This window comes from Eumetopias jubatus, unplaced genomic scaffold, assembly GCF_037043125.1.
Source record: "Eumetopias jubatus isolate StellerSeaLion01/CBP00866 unplaced genomic scaffold, mEumJub1_p1.0 scaffold_9, whole genome shotgun sequence".
NCBI classification, from domain to species: Eukaryota; Metazoa; Chordata; class Mammalia; order Carnivora; family Otariidae; genus Eumetopias; species Eumetopias jubatus.
The window spans coordinates 78213837-78240427 of record NW_028274815.1 but is presented as its reverse complement, the minus strand read 5'-3'; the positions used below and the strand labels follow the sequence as shown (position 1 = coordinate 78240427).

General features: G+C 36.9%; 1 protein-coding gene across 3 annotated transcripts in view; it reads left to right on the top strand.

Annotated features, from left to right (window-relative positions):
• The window catches only part of MGAT4A (alpha-1,3-mannosyl-glycoprotein 4-beta-N-acetylglucosaminyltransferase A), a 124878-nt gene that overhangs the window by 44641 nt on the left and 53646 nt on the right, over window positions 1-26591 (top strand). For 2 of the 3 annotated variants that reach the window (XM_028103761.2, XM_028103759.2), the window contains exons 3-5: window positions 1220-1387; window positions 3737-3877; window positions 20673-20806. In XM_028103761.2, coding sequence (XP_027959562.1) covers window positions 1220-1387; window positions 3737-3877; window positions 20673-20806 — 443 coding nt within the window. The remainder of the gene's footprint in view (window positions 1-1219; window positions 1388-3736; window positions 3878-20672; window positions 20807-26591) is intronic. The other variant, XM_028103760.2, reaches the window with a different exon arrangement.

The window sequence follows — 26591 nt, the reverse complement described above, 5'->3', positions numbered from 1 at the left end:
GTAGTCTTTCTAAAGTGTGTTTTGTTTAGATGTCAAAATAGTAGCCTTGGATTATCCAGCTTGATACAGAAGTTGAAAACCATTGTTTGGGTTTCTCTTAGTTTAATGAGGTTGTGGAAATTACTCCTACTATTCCCATAGCCTCAGCTATCTTTCAGCATTGCTGATCGAGATTAACGAATGCTTTTTCTTCCACCATCTCTTAGATTTTGATGTCAGGTTCTGTCCTTAGGCCTCTCCTCACTCTGCACTTTGTTTCTCTGAGCTGTCTGATACTGTGGTTTCAATGCCTACATTTATCCTCATAAAATCCACTTTTATTTCCTAGACCAGGATTTCCTGACCTGTGATTCTCTCAAATTAAAACAGATGTCTTTTAACTGGGGTCATCCCACTTTTTTTTTTTTTTTTACATCTGCCTGATAGGGTTTTTAGGAATCAGGAATTTGGCCAAAGTCTGGCCTAGTGAAATCTTTGCAGAATAGGAAGTACAGAGGAAACGGCCTATGGAAATAAATAATTATGCTATAAGAGAGGTAATTTAATATTAGATATATTACCATCAGTTTCAATACTTCATCTCTCTGTCTTAATACAGATAAGGTCTTTATAATTGTTTGAACCTTTTGAGAAATGATGTTAGTATTATGCTTGCAGTGTTAGTTCTAAAAACTTTTTCCCTTTTCTTCCTATCTTTACATTTCTTAAGTGATAAGTAGAAAGTGCTTGCATTCTTACAGATATTAAGAGCAACAGATGAACATAAGGGAAGGGAAGGAAAAATAAGATAAAAACAGAGAGGGAGACAAACCATAAGAGACTCTTAACTATAGGAAGCAAACTGAGGGTTGCTGGAGGGGAGGTGCATGGGGGCCTGGGTAACTGGGTGACAGGCATTAAGGAGGGCACGTGATGGAATGAGCACTGGGTGTTATATGCAACTGATGAATCACTAAATTCTACCCCTGAAACTAATAAAACACTATATGTTTTCTAACTTGAATTTAAATTAAAAGAAATTTAAAGAAAGTCTCAGGAAAAAAAAAAGTTAGTGGAGGCTTTGTTATATATAACTGGTTGGGACTCTTTTATTTTCAGTTCTGTATCAATACATAAGTGAATATCTTTTTCTGGAAAATGTGACTTTAAAATTTCTGATCTTACAGTTATGTTTTATGTTTTTTTAAAATATATTAAAAACTTTTGGTTTTACTTCTAGAAAAACTGATTGCTTATCAACGAGAGTTTCTTGCCTTGAAAGAACGTCTTCGAATAGCCGAACATAGAATCTCTCAGCGCTCTTCTGAATTAAACGCCATTGTACAACAGTTCAAGCGTGTAGGAGCAGAAGCAAATGGAAGTAAGGATGCATTAAATAAATTTTCAGGTACAAATGATATTTTTAGTTTAAAAATTGTATTTTCAAGGGGTTATGTGAAGTAATTTGTTTGAAAGTCGTTTAAAGTAGCTTATCAGCCAGCATTTATTACTGTTTTCAGAGAGAAACATCACACAAAACTTTCCTATAATGGTAAATTATAAAACAATTTTAACTAATTGTTACATTTGATTTTGAGGGAGTAGTGTAATACTGATTTAGATTTCAGTTGGATAAATTTCCCCAATAGCAAAAAGCCAGATCTTTTATTTATTTTTTATTATTATTATTTTTTATTTATTTGACAGAGAGTGAGAGAGGGAACACAAGCAGGGGGAGTGGGAGAGGGAGAAGCAGGCTCCCCGCCGAGCAGGGAACCCCACACGGGACTTGATCCCAGGACCCTGGGATCATGACCTGAGCTGAAGGCAGGCGCTTAACGACTGAGCCACCCAGGTGCCCTAAGCCAAGTCTTTTAAAAAGCATATTCCAAATGAGATTAAAAATTTAATTTTGTGTTTTTACATGTTTATGTTGTGACTTGTATGGACCTTAGATCGACTCTGGAGAACCTTTGAGCTATTTGAAGCAATTAGTACTCTTCTCTCTGACTTATAAGAAAAAAATATGGTTTTATTACAGTGTGTACTTTTGGGGGTATCTGGATCTGTTCCTTCTCTAAGAACTTGGGGTTAGAGTAAGATGAATGTCAATTAGCCTCTCTGTTTCTGTGATTTTCTTAGTCTAATAACTAAATTAACATATGTATATAATCAGTTACCTCAAAATTTATGTAATCTTTCAAGATTAATATACTTTTTCATTTAGCACCATCTTTTTCCATCCTTTATCATTCATTCCTCTTGTCTTAGATTCACTACCTGACCTTTTTTTAAGTTTTCATGCTCCGTGTTTCCCCTTCTGATTGTGAAATGTGTGTTATGACACAGTAACATTTAAAATTATGGAATGGTATAGATAATAAAAAATAAACCACCCATAAGCCTGCTCTGCCAAGTGTTTTTTATTAACATTTTTTATTTCCTTCTAGTCTTTTTTCCATTTATGTTTTTCTTCAAAATTGTGATTGTGTGTTAGAGCCCCAATTTTACTTTTGAAATTAGGCTATTAGCGTTTCACTGTGTCATTGAATATTCTTCAAAAATGCCATTTTCAATGGCCATATGTCAGCTAACCATATACCATAATGTATTAAATATTTTTCTACTATTAGGTAAATGGGATTTTTCTGTGTTGTTTTTTCTCCCCAGTTTATAACTCTGCGATGAACGTCTTCGTGTATAAATTGGTCACATTTCTGGTAGCCCTTATGTTATTTCGTTACATTATGACTTCCTTAAAAACAAGGATCTGTGACTAACATTTCTAAACACATGACACAGTGGCTGGGACAAAATAGATAATCACTAAATATTTATTGAGTGTATAAAAGTGAAATTGCTAAAAGGGAAATTATTGACTAGTAAGGCAGACATGTTTTAGGGTTTTCAGTGCTCTTCTGAATAGCTGAAACATATATCACATTATCACCAATATTTAATATTATTATTTAATCTTATGCTAAGTTGATAGGTTGAAATTGGTGTCTTGTAATTTATAATTGTTTCTTATGAAATTAAATGTCAATATAGCAGTCATTTGCATTTCTTTTGTGTATTTTTTGGTTCTTGTCATATTGTTAATGGAGTTTTTATAGTTTTGCATGAAATCTTCGAGGCTTTAAGTCCTTACTGCTAACTTCTGTATTTTAAAGGTTAAATTATAATATAGTTGGAACTTTAAAACAATACTGCCTACTAGATTGAGTTCTTATTTCATATTATATTAAAGGATTCATTAACTCCTCTAAGGAAAATGGAAAAACTATTTGAAAGTTAGGATCTATATGGAGCATTCTCAAATTGTGTGGTTTAAATTATTGTACTTGTATTTTTTTGAAAAAAAAAAAAAAACTTCCATGTGAAAATTCAGTAAAATAGAATAGCATAAGGAAAGTGAAAGTTATTGGTGGTGAATGTGCTTATTATATTTTCATAAATGGGTAGCATGTTTAGAGTGTGTTCCGCAGGGCCTGAATTCTGAACCTTTATAACGGCAAGTGATGAAAGCATTCCGCCTTCTCAGGGTACTTCAACTTCTTCAGAGTGCTGTCAACATTGGGACTCTGAGACTCTGGTTGCAGAAGTGTCCTTTTTCATTTTAAATGGAGATCTTATTCACCAAAGTATGAAATCGGGAAAGTTCTAGTTCTCATAAATTTTTACTGCTATATTTGTAAAATTAGCAACTTCTGTAAGTAAGGCGCTCCTGTGCATTAATTATGCTTTTCTGTTTTAGATAATACCCTAAAGCTATTAAAGGAGTTAACAAGCAAAAAATCTCTTCAAGTGCCAAGTATTTATTATCATTTGCCTCATTTATTGCAAAATGAAAGAAGCCTTCAGCCTGCTCTGCAGATTGGTAATGGAAGAACAGGAGGTATGTTTATTTTGTTTCTTACTGTGGTTGTACTGCTGGTCTTAATTGGATCTTGGAGTATAACATTGACCATTAGAAGCCTGGCAGGTCAAAGAAGAAAAATTCCTTCTCTCTGCATAATAACTTAGGACTCATTTACGTTGAAAGGAGCTATCTATTTTTCTCCATAGATCAGAGTATAGAGCTGAAAAGGGTCATGAGAAATCTGGTGTAAGCCCCATCTCCGGGCAGAAAAATGTTTAAACCTTTTTAATTTTTCTGTTTTAAAAATTTGAGATGACTTTTTTTTCTTGTGTATTCTTTCAACATTAATAGTTCTCACAGTCTCATCAAGAGAGGTTTTCTTATGTTTGCCTCTGCTTTTTCTTAGAGAGCTGGAAGGCATATAATCACTTTCATTTAACCTTTCAGGCAATAATAGAAATACTTTGGGTTGCTTTTTTTCCCTCATATAGTGAAAAGATAGTTTATCGCATTTTTTTTTCCCTTCTGTTAGAACTGCCAGAGCTTGAATTTTCCTTGTGGGCCCTACTTACTGTTCTTTCATGATTTTTATTCCTCTATTTTGACTTTGTTAATCTTTTCTTTGGAGATTTTAAAATGTAGATAGCAAAATATGATTTTGCTCCCCTAGTGAGTCTTTTGTCTTTTGTTAAAACCATTACTTGATAGATACTGAAATTCATCTTTGTGATAATGTTTATGAAAAGACTGATTTAATCTACTTTTGATTCAGTAGGATTCTTAGGTATTTTACTTTGTGTGTTGCATTTTCTCATATTATTTGATCTATTAGCATAAGCTTTTATATTTGTCTTTTTTTAGTTCTGCCGTTTTTCTACTTTATGAATCATTTAAAATTGCACACTGCCTTCCTAAGGAAGTGATAATTAAAATATCATGTTCAGACTAACTCATTCTTCCATTTCCTTATTGATTCAATAAATATTTATCCAGTAGGTGCTGGATGTACAAAGACTAACAAGATGTGTGGTGTACTCTAAATTATTTTCTTTAGAACATTGATCATTAATTATTTCTGAAGTTGGTATTATATCTCTCCCTTTAATAATCATTATTTGGGTAGGATGTCTCAGTCATTTAGTACGTGTTGGTGTAGATGATGTCTTCATTAATAAGAATATCAAATGAAAAGAAAGTACAAGTATTTTTAAAGTCATTTAAAACTTCTCACAACATCTAATAGGTTCTCCTATAGTAGCTCCTTGTTATTTTGTGAATGTGACATTCTCTTACCCTTTTGAAGATACTTATTTTCCATCCCATTTGTTTGACTTTATCATAAATATAATGAAATCTTGGTCAACCAGATTTCCACTAGTTAACATTGTTACTAAGCTGGCACTATTTTTGAGAGTTAGAAAAAGCAGAAATCTTGAAAAAAAAAAAAAACAACCAAGAAAACCCTCAGATTTACATTAAAATCACCTTCCTAAATCCTTAAGCAATGGTTCTTAACATTTTTAGAGTCAAAGAACCCTTTGGCTATCCTAGGAAAGCTATAAACTTTCTATTTAGAAAAATGCACATAGAAAAAGTAATTCTGTGTATAATTTCTGGGATCTTATGGAGCTCCAAAATCTTTTTAGGGACTTTATATTAAGAACTTCTGGTGGGTTTTTTTGTTTGTTTGTTTGTTTTTTGTTTTTTGTTGTTTTTAAGATTTTATTTATTTGAGAGAGAGAGAGAGAGAATGAGATGACAAGCAAGGGGAAGGGCAGAAGGAAAAGCAGACTCCCGCTGAGCAGGGAGCTCGATGCAGGGCTCGCTCAATCCCAAAACCCTGGGATCATGACCTGAGCCAAAGGCAGGCACTTAAGCAACTGAGCACCCAGGTGCCCCTCTGTTTTTTACATCAAAGAAAAACTGTTTCTTGCTAAAAATTCTGTTCTTCAGTGGTCAGGCTGATTAAATAAGGAACAGCACTCAGACCAGTTAAGTCTTCCTAAGACTAAAGAGGGAGAATGTGTTCCAGCATCTACTGACTGTCTAAAGAGGGGCTTGAATTCCTTTGTGAAGAACAAAAAACTGCCAGCCCATCCTACCCACACCATACCTAGATCCTTCCATGGAATTTGCAGGTTGCAATAAATAGATACAGCAACTACAGATGAGTAAAAGGGCATATTGTACAATGAGGGTTACAGAATATTTAAGGAAACCCACATTGTGGATGACTTAATACTCAAGGAAATAGAATTTGCAGAGCAAGCAGAATATAATTTAGAAATTACACATCATATATTTTAGAGGGATGAGAGGCCAGTTCATAAAGGATCAATTGGATATCTCTGTGTTCTAATTTCATTGATTGTATTTAAAATTTCCATATAGATGTACTAATAAGCAGAGTAGAGACAGCTGAAGATCAGATTAGCAATCTGAAAGATTGAGCTGTGTAGTTCTTCTGGAATACTGCATAGAGGGCACAAAGAATTGGGGTAGACCAAAATTTTAACATCTGTGTAATAGAAATTTCAGAAGGAGAGTGAAGGGAGTGAAGAGAGGAAATAACCAAATATATAATAGAAGAAAATTTCTTTGAGTTGAAGAAACTGACAGCTCCTCAGATTCAGGGGCCATTTAGTGCTGAGCAAGATGGCTAAAGAAAGACCCTCCACAGGTTATTACCTACCAAAATGGCATTACTGATTGGTAGAGGACAGCAGGTTGTTTTCTGTGCTCGAGTGAAAGAAAATCCATGAGCACCTGTTATGTGCCGGGTACTTTGCTGGGTACTTTGGTACACAAAATTAGATGTGGTCCCTTGTGTTGTGGAGCTTCAATCTAGTAAAGGAGAATGCATGAGTTAAAGAATTAATTATGTAAATAATTGTACAGCTACAACCTTAATTGGTGATCCAAAGGATGCCTTGATAATATATAGAAGGGGCATTTGCCTCAATTAAGGATTTTAAGGAAGTCTTAAAAATGGATTAGATGTGAGATCAGTGAACTATGTAGTTACTGGTGAAGGTGGGTGTATGAGTTGCTTAATTCTGCGTAAAAATTACCACAAACCTGGTGACCTAAAACAGCATAAGTTTATTATCGTCTAGTTTTGGTGGCCAGAAGTCCTAAAATCAATGTGTTGACTAGGGTGTGTTCCTTCTGAAGCTTTAGGGGATAGTCCGCTTCTTTCCTTTTCCAGCTTCCAGAGGCTGGCTACATTCATCAGTGCCCCTTCTTCATCTGCAGATCTCTCTGTGACTCTGACCTCTTGCTTACATTGTCACATCTTCTCTCACAGACTCTCCTACCTTCTTCTCATAAGGACCCTTGTGAGTTCATTAGGCTCACCTGGTTATTCCAGGATAACCTTCCAATCTCAAGATCCTTAGTCAAATCCACAATATCCCTTTGGGCATGTTAGGTGATATACTAAAAAATTCCAGGAATTAGGTCATGGACATGGTAGGGACAACATTATTATGGCTACCACATGGGAGAAAAAAGTATTCCAGAAAATGAGAGGAGCATCACAAAAGCCCTGTGATGGAGGGGAGCATGGAATGTTCTAGAAAATGAGAGAAGGTCACTGTAGATGAAGTGTAGAGTGAGGGGAAGCATGGAATAAGATGAGACTAGAGATGTATTGGAGACAGACAGTGCAGGACCTTGCAGACCATTTACTGGATTTGGGCTTTTATCCTAAGAGCAGAAAGAAGCCACAGGTTCTGTGAAAAATGCTATTGTTACTTTGATACATATTGCATTGAATCTGTAGATTGCTTTGGGTAGTATGGACATTTTAACAATATGGATTCTTCCAAGCCATGAGCATGGAGTATCTTTCCATTTGTTTGTGTCATCTTCATTTTGGTTCATCAGTGTTCTTTAGTTTTTGGAGTATGGGTCTTTTACCTCCTTGGTTAAATTTATTCCTGAGTATTTTATTCTTTTTGGTGCAATTGTAAATGAGATTATTGTTTAATTTCTTTTTCTGCTATCTCATTATTAGTGAATAGAAATGCAACTGATATCTGCATATTTTGTATACTGTGATTTTACTGAATTCATTTATCAGTTCTAGCCGTTTTTGGTGGAGTCTTGAGGATTTTCTATATTTAGTATCATGTCATCTGCAAATAGTGAAAGTTTTACTTCTTCCTTACCAATCTGGATGGCTTTTATATCCTATTCTTGTCTGATTACTGTGGCTAGGACTTTGATTCCTAGGTTGAATAACAGTGGTGAGAGTGGACATCCTTGTCTTGTTCCTGATCTTAGAGGAATAGCTCTCAGTTTTTCACCATGGGGTGTGATGCTAGCTGTGAATTTTTCATATATGGTCTTTATTATATTGTGGTATGTTCCCCCTAAACCCACTTTGTTGAGAGTTTTTATCATGACAGATACTGGATTTTGTTAAATGCTTTTTCTGCTTTTATTGAGATGATCATATGGTTTTTGTCTTTTCTCTTGTTAATATGAGGTATCATGTTGATTTATTTGTGAATATTGAGCCACCGTCTCATCCCTGGAATAAATCCCACTTGATTATGGTGAATGATTTTTATCGTATTGTTGGATTCAGTTTTCTGATATTTTGTTGAGGATTTTTGCATCTATGTTCATGAAAGATACTGGCCTATAGTTTTCTTTTCATATAGTGCCTTCCTCTGGTTTTGGTATCAGGGTAATACTGGACTCATAGAATGAATTTGGAAGCTTTCCTTCTGGTTTTTTTTTTTCCTTTTTCTTCTTTTTTTGGAATAATTTGAGAAGAATAGGTATTAACTCTTCTTTAAATGTTTGGTAGAATTTACCTACAAAGCCATCTGGTCCTGGACTTAAATTTTTTGGGAGTTTGTGTGTGTGTGTGTGTGTGTTTTATTACTGATTCAATTTCATTGCTAGTAATTGGTCTGTTCAAATTTTCTATTTATTTCCTGATTCAGTTTTGGAAGGCTATATGTTTCTAGGAATTTATCCATTTCTTCTACATTGTCCATTTTGTTGGCATATAATTTTTCATAATCTCTTATGAAAGTTTATAAGCTTTTGTATTTCTGTGGTGTTGATGTTATTTCTCCTGCTTCATTTCTGATTTTATTTATTTGAGTCTCTCTTCTCTTGATGAATCTTACTGAGGGTATATTAATTTTCTTGATCTTTTCAAAGAACAACCTCCTGGTTTCAGTGATCTGTTTTATTGTTTTTTTAAGTCTCTATTCCATTTATTTCTGCTCTAATCTTTATTATTTCCTTTTTTCTACTGGCATTGGGCTTTGTTTGTTCTTCTTTTTCTAGCTCCTTTAAATGTTAGGTTGTTTACTTGAGATTTTTCTTGTTTCTTGAGATAAACCTGTGTTGCTATAAACTTTTCTGTTAGAACAGCTTTTGTTGCCTCCCAAAGATTTTGGACTATTGTGTTTTCATTTTCATGTTCTCCACATATTTTTTTATTTCCTCTTCTATTTCTTGGTTGACCCATTCATTGTTTAGTAGTTTCTTATTTATCCTCATGTATTTGTGTTCTTTCCAGATTTTTTCTTGTGATTGATTTCTAGTTTCATACTATTGTGGTTGGAAAACATGGATGGCATGATTTCAATCTTTTCCAATTTATTGGGACTCGTTTTGTGGTCTAACATTTGATCTATCCTGGAGAATGTCCCATATTCCCTTGAAAGCAATGTGTAATCTGCTGTTTTTGGATTGAATGTTCTAATATATCTAATTTATCATTCAAAGCCACTCTTCCCTTGTTGATTTTCTGTCTCAATGATCTATCCATTACTGTAAGTGGATATCTCCTAATATTATTGTAGTACTGTTAATTTCTTCCTTTATGTCTGTTAATAGTTTTATGTAATTAGGTGCTCTCATGTTGGGTGCATAAATATATACAATTGTTATATCCTTCTGTCAGATAGTTCCCCTTATCATTATGTAGTGTCCTTTGTCTCTTTTTACAGTCTTAGTTTTATAGTCTGTTTTGTCTGATAGAAGTTTTGCTTTCCCAGTTTTGTTTTTACTTCCATTTGCATGGTAAATGTTTTTCCATCCCTTCGTTGTCAATCTGCATGTGTCTTTAAGTCTGAAATGAGTCTCTTATAGGCAGCATATATATGGGTCTTGCTTTTTTATCCATTCAGTCACCTTATGTCTTTTGATTGGAGTATTTAGTCCATATCATTTAAAATGATAATTGATAAGTATGTACATGATGCCATTTTGTTACTTGTTTCATGGCTGTTTTGCAGTTCTTCTTTTCTTCTCTTGCTCTTTCCTATGTGGTTTGATGGATTTTGTTAGTGTTATGCTTGGATAACTTTCTCTTTGTTTTCTTATGTGTCTATTACAGGTTTTTTATTTGTTACCATTAGGTTCATAGAGAACATCCTATGTGTACAGCAGTCTACATTAAATTGATGGTCACTTTTTGTTTAATACATTAATCACCAAACATTACATCATTAGTTTTTGATGTAGTGTTCCATGATTCATTGTTTGCGAATGACACCCAGTGCTCCATTCAATACATGCCCTCTTTAATACCCATCACCAGGCTAACCCATCCCCCCACCCCCATCCCCTCTAGAACCCTCAGTTTGTTTCTCAGAGTCCATCGTCTCTCATGGTTCATCTCCCTCTCCAATTTCCCCTCCTTCATTTTTCCCTTCCTGCTACCTTCTTTTTTTTTTTTTTTTAAAAACATATAATGTGTTATTTGTTTCAGAGGTACAGGTCTGTGATTTAACAGTCTTACACAATTCACAGGGCTCACCATAGCACATACCCTCCCCAATGTCTATCACCCAGCCGCCTCATGCCTCCCACCCCCACCACTCCAGCAACCCTCAGTTTGTTCCCTGAGATTAAGAGTCTCTTATGATTTGTCTCCCTCTCTGGTTTCATCTTGTTTCATTTTTTCCTCCCTTCCCCTATGATCCTCTGTCTTGTTTCTCAAATTCCTCATATCAGTGAGATCATATGACACTTGTCTTTCTCTGATTGACTTATTTCTCTTAGCATAATACCCTCTAGTTCCATCCACATCGTTGCAGATGGCAAGATTTCATTCCTTTTGATGGCTGCGTAATATTCCATTGTACATATATACCACATCTTCTTTATCCATTCATCTGTTGATGGACATCTAAGCATCTTGGCTCTTTCCACAATTTGGCTATTGTGGACATTGCTGCTATAAACATTGGGGTGCACGTACCCCTTCGGATCCCTACATTTGTATCTTTGGGGTAAATACCCAGTAGTGCAATTGCTGGGTCATAGGGTAGCTCTATTTTCAACTTTTTGAGGAACCTCCATACTGTTTACAGAGTGGCTGCACCAGCTTGCATTCCCACCAACAAACAGTGTAGGAGGGTTCCCCTTTCTCCGCAATCCCTGCCTACATCTGTCGTTTCCTGACTTGTTAATTTTAGCCATTCTGACTGGTGTGAGGTGGTATCTCATTGAGGTTTTGATTTGGATTTCCCTGATGCTGAGCGACATTGAGCACTTTTTCATGCGTCTGTTGGCCATTTGGATGTCTTCTTTGGAAAAATGTCTGTTCATGTCTTCTGCCCATTTCTTGATTGGATCATTTGTTCTTTGGGTGTTGGGTTTGATAAGTTCTTTATAGAATTTGGATACTACCCCTTTATCTGATATGTCATTTGCAAATATCTTCTCCCATTCTGTCAGTTGTCTTTTGGTTTCATTGACTGTTTCTTTTGCTGTGCAAAAGCTTTTTATCTTGATGAAGTCCCAATAGTTCATTTTTGCCCTCGGTTCCCTTGCCTTTGGCAATATTTCTAGGAAGAAGTTGCTGCGGCTGAGGTCGAAGACGTTGCTGCCTGTGTTCTCCTCTAGGATTTTGATGGACTCCTGTGTCACATTTAGGTCTTTCAACCATTTTGAGTCTATTTTTGTGTGTGGTGTAAGGAAATGGTTCAGTTTCATTCTTCTTCATGTGGCTGTCCAATTTTCCCAGCAGCATTTGTTGAAGAGACTTTTTTCCATTGGACGTTCTTTCTTGCTTTGTCGAAGATTAGTTGACCATAGAGTTGAGGGTTCATTTCTGGGCTCTCTATTCTGTTCCATTGATCTATGTGTCTGTTTTTGTGCCAGTCCCATACTGTCTTGAGGATTACAGCTTTGTAATAGAGCTTGAAGTCCGGAATTGTGATGCCACCAGCTTTGGTTTTCTTTTTCAACATTCCTCTGGCTATTTGAGGTCTTTCCTGGTTAACTACTCTAAAGGGATAGAATATGACTCTAAAAACAGTCTAAGGTGACTGTTACTGTATATTGTCTGTGTTCCTTTCTGGTCTATGTTACTTTTAGGCTCTCTCTTGGCTCAGAGGACCTCTTTCAGTATTTCTTGTGGGGCTGGTTTCATGTTTGCAAATTCCTTTAGTTTTTGTTTGTCCTGGAAGCTTTTTATCTCTCCTATTTTCAATGACAGCCTAGCTGGATATAGTATCCTTGGCTGCACATTTTTCTCATTTAGCACTCTGAATATATCATACCAGTCCATTCTGACCTGGCAGGTCTCTGTGGATAGGTCTGTTGCCAATCTAATGTTTGTACCATTGTAGGTTACAGATCTCTTGTCCTGAGCTTCAGGATTTTCTCTTTGTCTCTGAGACTTGTAAGTTTTACTCTTAGATGTCAGGGTGTTGACCTATTTTTATTGATTTTTGAGGGGGGTTCTCTGTGCCTCCTGGATTTTGATACCTGTTTCCTTCCCCAAATTAGGCTATAATTTGCTCCAATATACCTTCTGCCCCCCTCTCTCTTTCTTCTTCTTCTGGAATCTCAATTATTCTAATATTGTTTTGTCTTATGGTATCACTTATCTCTCGAATTCTGCCCTCGTGATCCAATAGTTGTTTATCTCTCTTTTTCTTAGCTTCTTTATTTTCCATCATTTGGTCTTCTGTATCACTAATTGTCTCTTCTGCCTCATTTATCCTAGCAGTTAGAGCCTCTGTTTTTGATTTCACCTCATGAATAGACTTTTTGATTTCGACTTGGTTAGATTTTAGTTTTTATTTCTCCAGAAAGGGTTTTTCTAGTATCTTCCATGCTTTTTTCAAGCCCAGCTAGTATCTTTATAACTGTCAGTCTGAACTCTAGTTCCAACATCTTACTGATGTCCGTATTGATTAGGTCCCTGGCAGTTGGTACTGCCTTTTGTTTTTTTTTTTTTTTTTTGAGGTGATTTTTTCCATCTTGTCATTTTGTCCAGGGGATAATAGATGAATGAGAGAACAAAATGCTAACAGGGTAACAAGGACCCCAGAAAAATATATGCTAAACAAATCAGAAGAGACCCAAAACTGGTGGAAAAGAAAGGGAAATAAAAGAAAAAGAAAAAAAAAAGAATATGGTCAGATATGATCAGGTTGGTGAATAGATTAGTGCCACACACTAGATTTTGGGCATATTTTGGTCTGTTAGAAGAAACTGCTTCCCAAAATTTTAAAGAAAGAAAAGCTTATATATGTACAAAAATAAGGTGAATATGATGAAGGGATGGAATATGACTGTAAAGATGAAAATTGTAAAAGATTTTATAAAAGGAATTGGTAAGATAAAAAATTGGTTGAAAAAAGAAAGAAAAGAAATTAAAAAAAAAAAAAGGAGAATGTGATCAGGCAGGAGACTAGAACAAAGCCATACACTAAAGATTTAGGGTATATTTTGGTCTGTTAGAAGAACCTGTATCCCAAAATTTTAAAGAGAGAACAACTTATACACACACACACACACACACACACACACACACATACACATACACACATACACACACATACACCAAAAATAAGGTTAACTACTATGAAGGGATAGAATATGACTCTAAAAATGAAAAATAAAAAAGATTTTTTAAAAAAGGGATTGATAAGACGTTGGTTGAAAAAAGGGAAAAAGAAAAATTCAAAAAAAAAAGAAAAAGAAAATTAAAAAAATTAACTTTGAAGGACTAAAGAATCAGGGGGAAAAAAGCCATGAATTCTATGTGCAGTGTTCCCCTAGCGCTGGAGTTCTGCTGTTCTCATTGATGGGTAAACTTGGTCTTGGCTTGCTGGCTGTTCTTGCTGATCTTCTGGGGGGTGGGGCCTGTTGCCGTGGTTCCCAAATGTCTTTGCTGGAGGTGGAATTGCCCTGCTCTTGCCGGTCCGGGCTAAGTAATCTGCTCGGGTTTGCTCTCGCAAGCTTTTGTTCCCTGCAAGCTTTCTGTTCAGCTTTGGAGGATGAGAGTGAAAATGGTGGCCTCCCGATCTCCACGCTGGAGGAGCCGAGAACTCGGGGCCCCACTCCTCAGTGCGCCCCCAGAGAAAAATAGTCAGTCACTCCCGTCTCCCCGGTCTCCGGCAGCACTCCTTGCTCACCCGGCCTGTGACCGATGGTTTCTATCTCTAGCACCCGACCCCGTGTGGAGTCTCCAAACCCAGCAGATCCCTGCGGTGCGCTCCCACGCCGCTCCTCCCGGGGGAGGAAGGGGAGTCTCCCCCGATCTGCCGCTTGTTGGGTCCCTGCTGGAGGAGCAGTGGCCCGAGTGGGCCATGGATCATGGTTTATGGCAACCCCGAGCTGAGAGCCCGCTCCTCTGCTCCGTCTCTGCAGCCGGCTTCCCCGCTCCAGTACCTGGGAGCTCTGCTGCACTCAGGCACCCCTGGTCTTTCTGTGACCCTGGGGGTCCTGAGACCGCACTGTCCCGCGAGGGTTCCATCCCCTGCTTAGCCACTGGAGCGACGTCCCTCAGCGGAGCCGACTTCTAAAAGTTCCGATTTTGTGCTCTGCGGCTCTATCACTTGCCACTAGTGGTTGAGGTAGGCTCCCACCTTACGCCGTCTATCTTCCCGAATATTGCCTTGTTTCCCTTCTCCGCACGTCCTACCTTCCAGAAAGTGGTCGCTTTTCTATTCAGAAAGTTGCTGCTATTCTTTTCTTTCATCTCCTGTTGAGTTTATAGGTGTTCAGAATTGTTTGATCCCTATCTAGCTGAATTCCTGGGACCAGACAAAATTTAGTTCTCTTACTCCTCCGCCATCTTGCTCCTCCCATGGTCACTTTTTTTTTTTTTAAAGATTGTTTATTTTTATTTAAGACAGAGACAGAGATAGAGAGAGAGCATAAGCAGGGGGAGCGGCAGGCAGGCAGAGGGAGAGGGAGAAGTAGGCTTCCCGCCGAGTAGGGAGCCCGATGCGGGGCTCGATCCCAGGACCCTGGGATCATGACCTGAGCCGAAGGCGGCCACTTAACCGACTGAGCCACCCAGACGCCTGGTCACTTAAGCTTTTGAACCCGTTCTAAAAGCACTGAATTTTTCCTATGCATTCCCCCCCCCCCCCGCTGGTTTATGTATATGATGTCATATTAGATACTTTTATGAATCTCTTGACTGATTTTTATAGTTAGAATTGATTTTACTGCTTTTGACTTTAACCTCCATAATGGTTTCGTAAGTGATTAATCTACTACTTTTATTATATGTTTGCATTTACCTGTGACACTTTTTCCTTTCATAATTTTCTTATGCTTAATTATGGCCTTTTCTTTCTACTCAAAGAATTCCCTTTAACGTTTTTCTATAAGCCTGGTTTAGTGGTTATGAACTCCTTTAACTTTTGTTTGTCTGGGAAAGTCATTATCTCTCCTTCTATTCTGAATGATAACCTTGCTGAATAGAGTTTTCTTGGTTGCATGTTTTATCGTTTCAGGACTTAGAATATATCTTGCCACTCCATTCTGGCCTGCATAGTTTCTGTTTGAGAATCAACTGATAGCCTTATGTGGTTCCCCTTGTATACAATTTTTCTTTTCGCTTGCTTTTTTTAAAATTTTCTCTTTATCACTTGTTTTTGTCCCTTTAATTATTACGTGTCTTGGTGTGGACTTCCTTGGGTAAATTTTGTTGGGGGCTCTTTTGTGCTTCTTGAGCCTAGATATCTTTTCCTTCCCCGCAGTAGGGAAATTTTCAGCAATAATTTCTTCAAATACGTTTTCTGTTGCTTTCTGTCTTCTGGGATCCCCATAATGTTAATGTTACTCTGCTTGATGATGATGTTGAGTTTCCTGAACCTATTTTCATTTTTTATTCTTTTTACTTTTTGCTCTTCAGCTTGGTTGCTTTCCATTACTCTATTTTCCACATCACTGCTTAGTTGTTCTCTATTCTGGGATCAATTTGCTGGCAATTTGCTGGCAATAGAGGTGCCTCTATTCTGGGATCAATTTGCTCTAGTGAATTTTGAATTTCAGTTACTGAATTTTTCATTTCTGACTGGTTCTTTTTTGTATTTTCTATCTCTTTGTTGAAGGTCTTACTGAGATCCTCCACTTTTTTCTCAAGTCCAGTGAGTATCTTTATGACCATTACTTTGAATTCTTTATCAGGCATATTGCTTATCATCATTTCATTTAGCTCTCTTCCTGTGATTTTTGTCCTGTTCTTTCATTTGGGCCACATTGCTCTGTCTCCTCATTTTGTCTAACTCTGTGTTTGTTTCTTTGTCTTAGGGAAATCATGTACATCTCCTGATCTTGAAAGTAGTGGCCTTATGAAGAAGAGGTCTTGTGGTGTCTTGTAGCACAGTGTCCTCTGTTCACTGGAACCAGGCACCTCCAGGGTGTCTCCTTTGTGGCGATGTGGGTCCTACTGTGGGACTGAGCTGCATTTACCTTCAGCCCAGTTGGCCGCATAGGCCCATTTTATCTGTTTGGGGTACACTGGCCAGGGTTTGGTCCCTGTGCTTTAAGGTGGCTTGTAGGGCAGCAGTCAGGTTGGATGCCTGCCCTTAGTCTGTGTGCTCTGGGACTGCAGGTATACTGAGCTGCAGTGCACTGTCTCTGCACTGCCAGCTATAAGGTTTGGCTGCTGGGACAGTGGATACACTGGTTTTGTATGGTTATACTCCCTTCTCCCCAGGCCAGGGGTCACCTTGGAGTGGCACTTGTCCCTGCTGGGGTTGCTTGCATGGTGTGTTGGGGCAGAGGTGGTTTTGGAGGCATGCCTGCTGAGTGGGTCAGGTTGGATGTGGTGCCTCCAAAGGGGAATGCAGAGGTGGGGCACTTGTTCCTAGCAAGATATGTAGAGAGTATTTGTGGTGGTTCCCACAAGTGTCTGGCTATATGGGGTGGGGGCGTCGGGAGGGGAGGGAGCCTAGGGTAAGAGAATGGTGCTTGCTAGCACTTTTGTTCTTGAAGTCTCCTAAAGATTTCTGCCCCTTCAGTGCAAAGTCTGAGATACCACAGGCACTTTCCAAACTGCTGCTTCCTTGAGGCGTCTCTGCAGGGCTCTTTGTTATGCTGGCCCTTTGAGGGTGGGGACACAGTTTCCTGTTATCCCTGCCAGCTCTCCTGGAGCTACACCAGCTGATTTTAAAGTACCCAGAGTTAGGGTCTGCTGATTTTAAAACTCTGGAAGTTAAGCCCCATTGGTTTTCAAAGCCAGATGTTATGGGGACTTATCTTACCAGTGTGGCTTCTCCACGCCTGTGGTACCTGGTGTGGATTCTGCTCCTCTCCCTTCTCGGTCCTGTGTGCAGTTAGTCTCACAGAGGTTTGGTACCTAAGTGCATTTCCTCCCCTCCTGGAGTTCTCATTGTGGTTTTCTCTACGATTAACTGTAAAGTCTCTTGTGCCAGTCTTTGAGTCTTTTTCAGAGTTGGTTGCACTGTGTGTCTGTGAGCTCAAGATTTTACTGCTCTGCCATCTTCCCAGAAGTCTAAATATGACAGATCTCTTTTTGAACCCCAGGAAGCTCTTCATCTCAAAATTGAAGAGAGGAGTGTGGTATCTACCTTTGGGGATATTTTTTAAACCATTTGGATCTTAGTATTCTTTTGGGGGGGAGGGCTGTTATTGCTTTTTAAATTTTAATTCCAACATAGTTAATATATAGTGTTTGTTTTAGGTGTACAATTTAGTGATTCGACAGTTTTATGTGTTCCTCAGTGCTCGTCACTGTAAGTGTATGCTCTAGTCCCCATCACCCATTTTATCTATCCTCCCATTCACCTCCCCTCTGGTAACCTTTGTTCTTTATAGTTAAGACTCTGTTTTGTTTTGTTTTTTTTTTTTTGGTTTGTGTCTTTTTTTTCCTTTGTTTTGTTTCCTAAATTCCACCTGTGGGTGAAATCATAGGGCATTTGTCTTTCTCTGACTTAATTATTCTCTTAACATTATATACTCATACTCCATCAGTGTTGCAGATGGCAAGACTGCATTATTTTTGTGGCTGAGTGCTATTCCATTGTGTGTGTGTGTGTGTGTGTGTGTGTGTGTGTGTGTGTGTATCACATCTTCTTTATCCTTTCATCAATCCATGGACACTTGGGCTGCTTCCATTACTTGGCTATCATAAATAATGCTGCAGTAAACATAGGGATGCTTTTATCTTTTTGGATTAGTGCTTTCATAATATTTGGGTAAATACCCAATAGTGCAGTTACTGGGTCATAGGGTAGTTCTATTTTTAATTTTTGAGGAACCTCCATACTGTTTTCTACAGTGGCTGCACCAGTTTGCATTTCTGCCAATAGTGCATGAGGATTCCTTTTTTCTCCACATCCTCATCAACACCTGTTTTCTTGTGTTGTTGATTTTAACCATTCTGACAGATGTGAGGTGTTCTCATTGTGGTTTTGATTTGCCTTTCTCTGATGATGATGATGTCATGCATCTTTTCATGTGTCTTGTTGGCTATCTGTATGTCCTCTTTGGAGAAATATCTTTCTGCCCCCTTTTAAATTAGATTATTTGTTTGTTTGTTGTTAAGTTGTATTCATTCTTTACTTATTTTGGATACTAACCCTTCATTGGATATGTCATTTGCAAATACCTTCTCCCATTCAGTAGATTGTCTTTTAGTTTTATCAATTGTTTCCTTTGCTGTGCAGAAGCTTTTTATTTTGGTGTACTCCCAGTAGTTTATTTTTGCTTTTGTTTCCCTTGCCTCGGAGACATATCTAGAAAAATGTTGCTGTGGCCAATGTCAGAGAAATGATTGCCAATGCTCTCTTCTAGGATTTTTATGGTTCCGTGTCTCACATTTAGGTTTTCAATCTGTTTTGAGTTTATTTTTGTGTATGGTGTAACAAACTGGTCCAGTTTCATTCTTTTGCATATAGCCAAATTATGGATCTTAGTATTCTTATTTGCAGAATCATGGTGGTAGACTCATTGAGCCATGATCTTCAAGCTTCCTTCTGATTTCAGAATTTCATGAATTCTAAGTATTTTGTTGCATTTCTAATACATTTTTACATTATTAAGACTTAAATATTTTTAACATTTGCAAAATATTTCTCAACTGCTATGTAACAGGATATTAAGGCTTTTTAAAAGGTGTTATTAAAAAAAATTTCCTGTGGATTACAGTCCTATTATAACATAATATATGCATTCTTAAAATTTGTCATGCTATGCAGAATTGTTCAATAAAAGGAGAAAAGTCGGTTAGTATCACAGTGTTCAGAAACTTTGTTAGTTACACATACAAAAAGACAAAAACACAGTTTTACACATGCTAAATGATGAAGAAATACTAAGTACTACAGTAAATATGGTACCGAATAATACTGGAGGGTTTGCCTGTTAAAATGGGCTTCAGAAGGATTGCCGCTTGGAAGGTTTTGAGAAATGTGATGCAAGGCAGGTTATCTGCAATCTGGTGGAAATTTCAACACTAAATGTAGATATGTGTGGTTCTTCACGTGCAGTTAACTGAGGCAGCTGGTAGAAGTTAGGAGTGTATACTGTTCGTGTATTTCTACATTGCTCGGTTCAGTTTTTTAAACTCATTTCAAATGGATTCCACTTTCTGTGTTTACCTAGTGAATGCTTATCCTAGAGGAGAAATTGCACATAAGCAAATGAGAAATACACATTATGCTCAGATAGTTGCCTAATACATTAATCACTCAAGAAAAAATTTGTGTTGCAAAACAAGCATTGCAGTAGAACTGGCTGTAATTTAGACTTGAAAGAGTTGCATGGATAGTACACACAGTGTTTTCATATACCTCACCCGGTTCCCCTAAATGTTGAAATGATCAAAACTAGGAACTTAACATTGATGCTGTAGTGTTAACTAACCTTAGATCCTCTTCAGATTTTGTCATTTTCTCATTCTTCTTTTTCTGCTCCAGGATCCAACTCAGGATTCCATATTTCATTTACTTGTCATGTCTCCTTCGTCTTCGGCCATCTCGCACAGTTCCTTATTCTTTCTTTGTCTTTCCTGATCTGGACACTTCAGAAAATACCTGGACAATTATTTTGTGGATTATCCCCCTAATTTGGATTTGTCTGATATTCATGGTTAGATTGAGGTTATGCATTTTTGGCAAGAAAACCACAGAAGGGATGTTGTGTCCTTCTGATTGCATTATATACGTGATATCTGAGACATTGTTTTTTTTTTTGAGACATTAATTTTTAAGATGTGTTCAGTGTTTCTAACTTTTAGTTGTATAATTTATATTTGTTTATACTTTACAGTCACTTGTTTTTAATGTGAGGTTTAATGTCTTCATTTTTATCAGCACTTTGACATTTTTTATGGATAAGCCCTGTGGAAAAGAATTACACTGTTATGGGTATGCCTTTTCTGGCTTTGATTATTTTTCTTCGTATAGTAGTACATTTTGTAATATATTTTGATTCCTCAGTTATTATTGAGTAGTATATTTCAATTTCTCAGTTATTTTTATCAATTTGAGAGGGTATAATCACTTTTGAAATACTAGTGTTATTCTGTACTGTCAGTGTGAAATCTTTTTATATAATTACTATCATTATTTTGTTTCAGTGTCAATAGTAATGGGAATTCCCACAGTGAAGAGAGAAGTTAAATCTTACCTCATAGAAACCCTTCATTCCCTTATTGATAATCTGTATCCTGAAGAGAAGTTGGACTGTGTTATAGTAGTCTTCATAGGAGAGGTAATTATTTAATTGTCATTATTTTTTTACTACATATAATGTATAAGAGTTGAAACCATAAATGAATGTTTTAATATTGGCTTTTTTAAAAACATGCTTTTATAAGCATGTTTTTAAAAATATATAAAGGTTAGATAATATATTCTTTCTGATAGTTAAATGTAAGTCTAACTTGCTGTGTTTGCCTTGACTTGTCTCCTACAGTAATGGTCCAGGAATAATGATCTGTTGTGAGTAGGATAATATTATATACATAAATCTTTAAGAGCAGTGAGTCTCCATTTTTAGCTCTCGGACCTAAATTTGGAGATTTGCACTGATTTTCTTTGGGAGTTTTGAAACCTGAGAAAAGCTTTGCCTGGATTGCGGTTTTATCATTTCCTTATTCTCTCTACCCCTTCTCTGTACTCCCAAGATGCAGCGATCAGTATTATTTTAAAAGTCAAAATACAGTAAGAACAAGGAACATTTCTTGTATTTTAGTCTCCTCACAAGATCTAGAGAAAGCGTATTGAATATGCTTTTTGGGAATAATGAAGGAAAAAAGCCTCTGGAGTAAATATTTTCTTTATTATGTAGAATTTCAGAATATGAGAGGATTTAGGACATTATCTGGTTCTAGTGTACTGATTCCCAACTTTTCGTGGTTTCCCATGTCTTTTAAAAGGGAAATGTTGTTAATGTTTTCTTTAATATAAAAGTAAACACATGCATACCATTTAAAACAATTACAGAATGTATAGTTAAAATTTACCTGTTACTCCTCCGTGTAGATACAACTCTTCATACTCTGAAATATATTTTAAGAAATTTTTCCTATGGCTTTTATACTTTATATATAAATGGGATTGTTCTATATATTTGTTAATATCATGGACATTTTTCTATGCTAAAAAGAGTATCATAGCATCTTTTTTTATGACTGCAAAATATTCCATTGTATGATTTTAATGTAATTGACTTAATTTCTGATTGATAGACATTTGAACTGTTTCCAAATTTTTGCTCTCTTTTTAAAGACTGCACTGTGCATTACCGTAAGTAAATTGATGGGCACTTGGATACTTACTGATGTGGGATCCATTCCTAAATGTGGAATTCCCGGGTCATCGTCCATGTACATTAAAATGTTCGTACATGGCCAGAGTGCCCTCTGGAAGTTGAGCCAGGTTATCCCTCCAACAGTCTGTGAGAGAGCTTGTTTTCCTGTCCCACACTCTGCCAGATAATATTAGTCTTTAATTTTTTTGCCAAGTTGATGGCTAAAAATAAATATACTGCTTTTACTTAATTTGGATTTCTTTACCAGATGGGATTAAATACTGGTTTATGTCTTTTGACCATTTGTATTTATACAGACTTTGTCAGTCGCATATTGTATGTCAGTAGAAACTGGTATAGTCTCCTTGGTTTATATGTCTTTTGGCCATTTGTATTTATACAAATTTTCTTTGTCAACCAGTAGAAATTGGTACAATCTCCTTGGAAAGCAATTTGGCAATAGCTATTAAAACTTAAAAGTACTATATACTAAGTGACCTAACATTCTGCTTCTAAAAATTGATCCAGTAGAAGCATTTGCAAGTGTGTAAATATATTCAAGCTCATACACACATTTATACAGCTCCTACCTGTGCATTAATTGGATGAATAGAGAAAATGGTCTTGCAGAATATACCCCAAACTATTAGTAGTGCGTATTGTGAGAGTTGGGATTATGGGGATATGCCACTTTGTCTCGTTTACAGTTTTATAAAATTAGAATTTTGAGCATGTACTGATTTTTAATGAGAAAAAAAAAAGCCTTAACACTAAAAAAGAAAGAAGTCTATAGTTGTGTAAAGGAAAAACTCAGGTTTCTTTTTCTTACTATGTAGGGAAAAACTCGCTTCTTCCCTACTGTGTGTTTTTTCCCTGTGTGTGTCTACTTTTACCTAAACACTTCGTTGACACTTTTGGTCAGCAAATGTATGGAAGCTTTTCCCCACCCCAAGGAATTCTCTGTGACAGTGGCTGGGTATCCTACAATTTAACTGAATTCTGGGGCTATCTACCTGAAGTTAACGTCAGATCTCACAGGTTAAGGGCTCATTTGCACAAAAGCGGCCCCCACCCCCACCCCCACATACATACATACTTCAGATGCCAGTTGCAAGCCCTGTGTTTCTGACCGACCAGCTATAGATTGGAGGTTCCAAAGACCCCCTCCTTGGGTTTGATTAATTTGTTAGAGTGCCTAACAGAACTCTGCACAACACTTACGTTTATTAATTTATTAAAGGGTATGAGAAAGGCTACAGATGAACATCCAGATGGAAGAGGTGCATAGGGCAAAGTAGGCAGGAAAGGGCGTGGAGCGTCCATGCTCGCTGAAGGCGCCATTCTCCCAGCACCTTCGTGTATTCATCAGCATGGAACCTCTCCAACCCTGTCCTTTTGGGTTTTTATGGAGGCCTCGTCACATAGTCATGACTTTACTAAATCATTGGCCATTGGTGATCGATTCAACCTCCTGGTCCTCTCCCTTCCTTGGAGGTTGGAGTAGGACCAAGAGTTCCAACACTGATCATATGGTTGGCTCTCCTGGCAGCCAGCCCCCATCCTTCATTGGGGTGGGCCCCAAACCCACCTCATTAACATAACAAAAGACATGTCTCTTGCTCTCATTACTTAGGAAATTCCAAGGGTTTGGGGAGCTCTGTGCCAGAAATGGGACAAAGATCAAATATATATTTATTTATTATAAATCACAATTTCATAACTTAAAAATAGTTTTCAGTCTAGAGGTACAGATTTGTGTACAGAAGGATTCAAGACCCTCTTGCCATAGCCCTTCCTTCACCTGATCACTAAGATATAATAACCCTGGCTTTGGAGTCAGATGACTCATATTCAGGACCTGGATTATGCCACTTACTGCCACTTGAGCAGGTTGTTTTTTTCTCCCTTTGTCCTCAGTTTCATCATCTCTAAAAGGAGAATTATGGTCTTGAGCCTTGTAAGCTCAACAGTGTTGCACGCAGGTGCAGTAAGATCACACACATGGAGAGGTCTTGCATGCTGACAGTTCAGTTTAAGTGCCTGCAGTATTCTGATCTCTGAAGACTTTCTGAATTGCAGGAGTTTTTAATGTGTATCTATGTAGATTTCGCTACTTGGAAGAAAGTCTATTCTGAGTTATAGAGTTGATTTATAGAGTTCATTGATTTATAGAGTTAATTGAATTGCCTTTAGGCAATTTAAAATTATTAATCACTGTATTTGAGTCTACCTTGATTAGTTATTAATCTAAGTGTTTGGTAGCCCAAGACAACATTAACACTAGTAACAAGTGCGTATTCTGTGGCTGTGACCGTGATCTACATGTTGCATGGTTTCTAGCTCTAGATCTCCTGTGTTGTCCTAAGCCCCTATTTCCAACTGCCTACTTGATAACATTAGTTGAATGTTTCATGAGCAATTTTTAATCTTTCTATAACTAAGTTAATCTGGTTTTGTCAAACTACTTCTCTTCCAGGTTTCCCATGTGTTTATTAAAGGTTTTTTACATCACAGAGTTAATAGGTCTGTGTTCCTGTCCCTTTACTCTCAATTTGTTATGTAGACTTAGCATGTTCTCAGTTCTGTTTGTGTTATTCCTTAGCCTGAACTGTTTCCTCTTTCTTTCTCGTTCTTAATCATCCTTCAGGCCCCTGTTCATCCCTTTTATGAAATGGTCCTCAGTCTCCCATATGAAATTTATTTAGAGTAAATAGGTAGAAGTAAATTGATCTTTCACGAATATTTTTAATTTTTATAAAGGTGTGAATTACCTCCGGTCCACTTTAATGTGTGAGCAAAAAATTAATGAAAAAGAACTGTAGATGAATGCATATAGATGTTAAAGTGTATCATAATCTTTTCATGCCTCTTTGACTTCCCATCTTGATATTCTTTTTTTCTTGAAGGTGGAGGGGGTGTCCAAAGAATGCCCCTCTGGGAGGAGAGGAGACACAAAAAAGTAGTTACTAGCTCTATTTTTGTTCTTTGTTCCTCTCTGGTGACTTCTTTCTTGGGGTCAATTGGGCATAAATGATGAGACATTTATAGAACATGCAAGGTTTTGAAAGTTGACTGTTAATGTACTATACGAAAGTTCACTGACTCTATTCTAGAATTGCAGGAGTTAAGAGGAATAAATTCCCATTACTCTGAAGGATCCATGATATGATCCAAGTGTGATGTTCAGATTTTAAAATTGTATCATTCTTACATTTACTTTTACTTATTACTTTTACTTTAAATTATAACCTTTGTATTTTAATATCCTTTGTTGTCTGTATGCCTCATTATTCGTTATGTATTTTATGCTATTTTATAGTATTTCTTATACTGTATTACCATTTATGTTATTTCTGTCACTCATGACCATTTCTGACAAAATGTTTTCCTACATTATACTCTGGATTTTAGTAAAATTTGTTTCTCCTGTTCTGTTTTTCTGTTTGGAGAATTCTCCGTTTTATGAGTCTTGGTGGGAGGAAGCCTTTCTCCCATTATGCAGACTAAAAATGCCAGATAATTGCTTTACTGGTTCAGGCATATGACCCTCAGCCACTTGGATCTTCCTATCCTGGACTTTGAGTAGAGCTTGATTATTTTTTGATAATATAGAAAACCCAAAAGAATAAACAGACAAATTATTATAAATAATAGGGGAATTTATCAAGGTGGCTGGAGGAGATCAATTTATTTTTCTATATACCAGTAACAAAAAACATTTCTTCTAACTAAATTTTTCCAAAGAAGCAGGGATTCTGGACTATGTCTCAGTTTGTGATTTTGTTGTGCTTCCTTATGATTAAATTCAGGTTTTACATTTTTTAGCAAGAGCACTGTAGAAGTGATATGGTATTTTTTTTCAGGGCCTCATATTAAGATGATATTGACATAGCTCATTATCAGCATTGTTAACTTGTATCATTTGATTAAGGTGGTGTCTGACAGATTACTATAAATAGGCCCTTTTTCCATATGTACTTAGAGGCTATCTTCTGGAGTGATGCTTTAAGATCATGTAAATATCCTGTTTTCTTCATAACTTTTTCTCGACTAATCATTTTTGATTCTTGCCTGTGACAATTATTATGTTTGCTGAATGATTTCCTTTTTTTTTCTGCATTAATTGGAATTCTCTAAGGAAGAACTATCCTTTTCTTCAATTTTGTTTATTTTGTTGGTTATTGAGATCAGTGTGAAGTTGTGGATATTATGATAAATTTTTTTAAAAATTTTCTAAATTTGGCCATTGACTGCTTTTTGGGGTTGGCTGCTCTTGTCCTTTCAATATGCCCCATCATTTTTCCTTATATTCTAGCAGCGTAAGATGTTCTAGGCTTATCTTGTATTTTCCCTGCCCCAAACCTGGAATCAGCCATGTCCCCAGCCATGTCTCTTAATTGGAGAATAGTATGAGAAACCAAGACCTGGGTTCCAGATATGCTCATTGCTTCTGAGGGATCCCTGCTTCTTATCCTCTAAGTGGGCAGAGCTAGGAAATACACGTATGCATACATACACACATCTGTACATCTATACAGGTCCTATGTCCGTTTATCGTATATGTTAAAAATCATGAGTTTGTAAGATACCTTTGATTCCATCCAATATTGCAGGGTTCATCCTAGCCTCCCCCAGTTCCTTATTCTTGACTATATTCCCCATCAGTGGGAAACTTGGCCCTCATGATTCACAATATATCTACTTACTTGGTTAATCCTAAATAAACATAAAGCAGTTTCTGAAT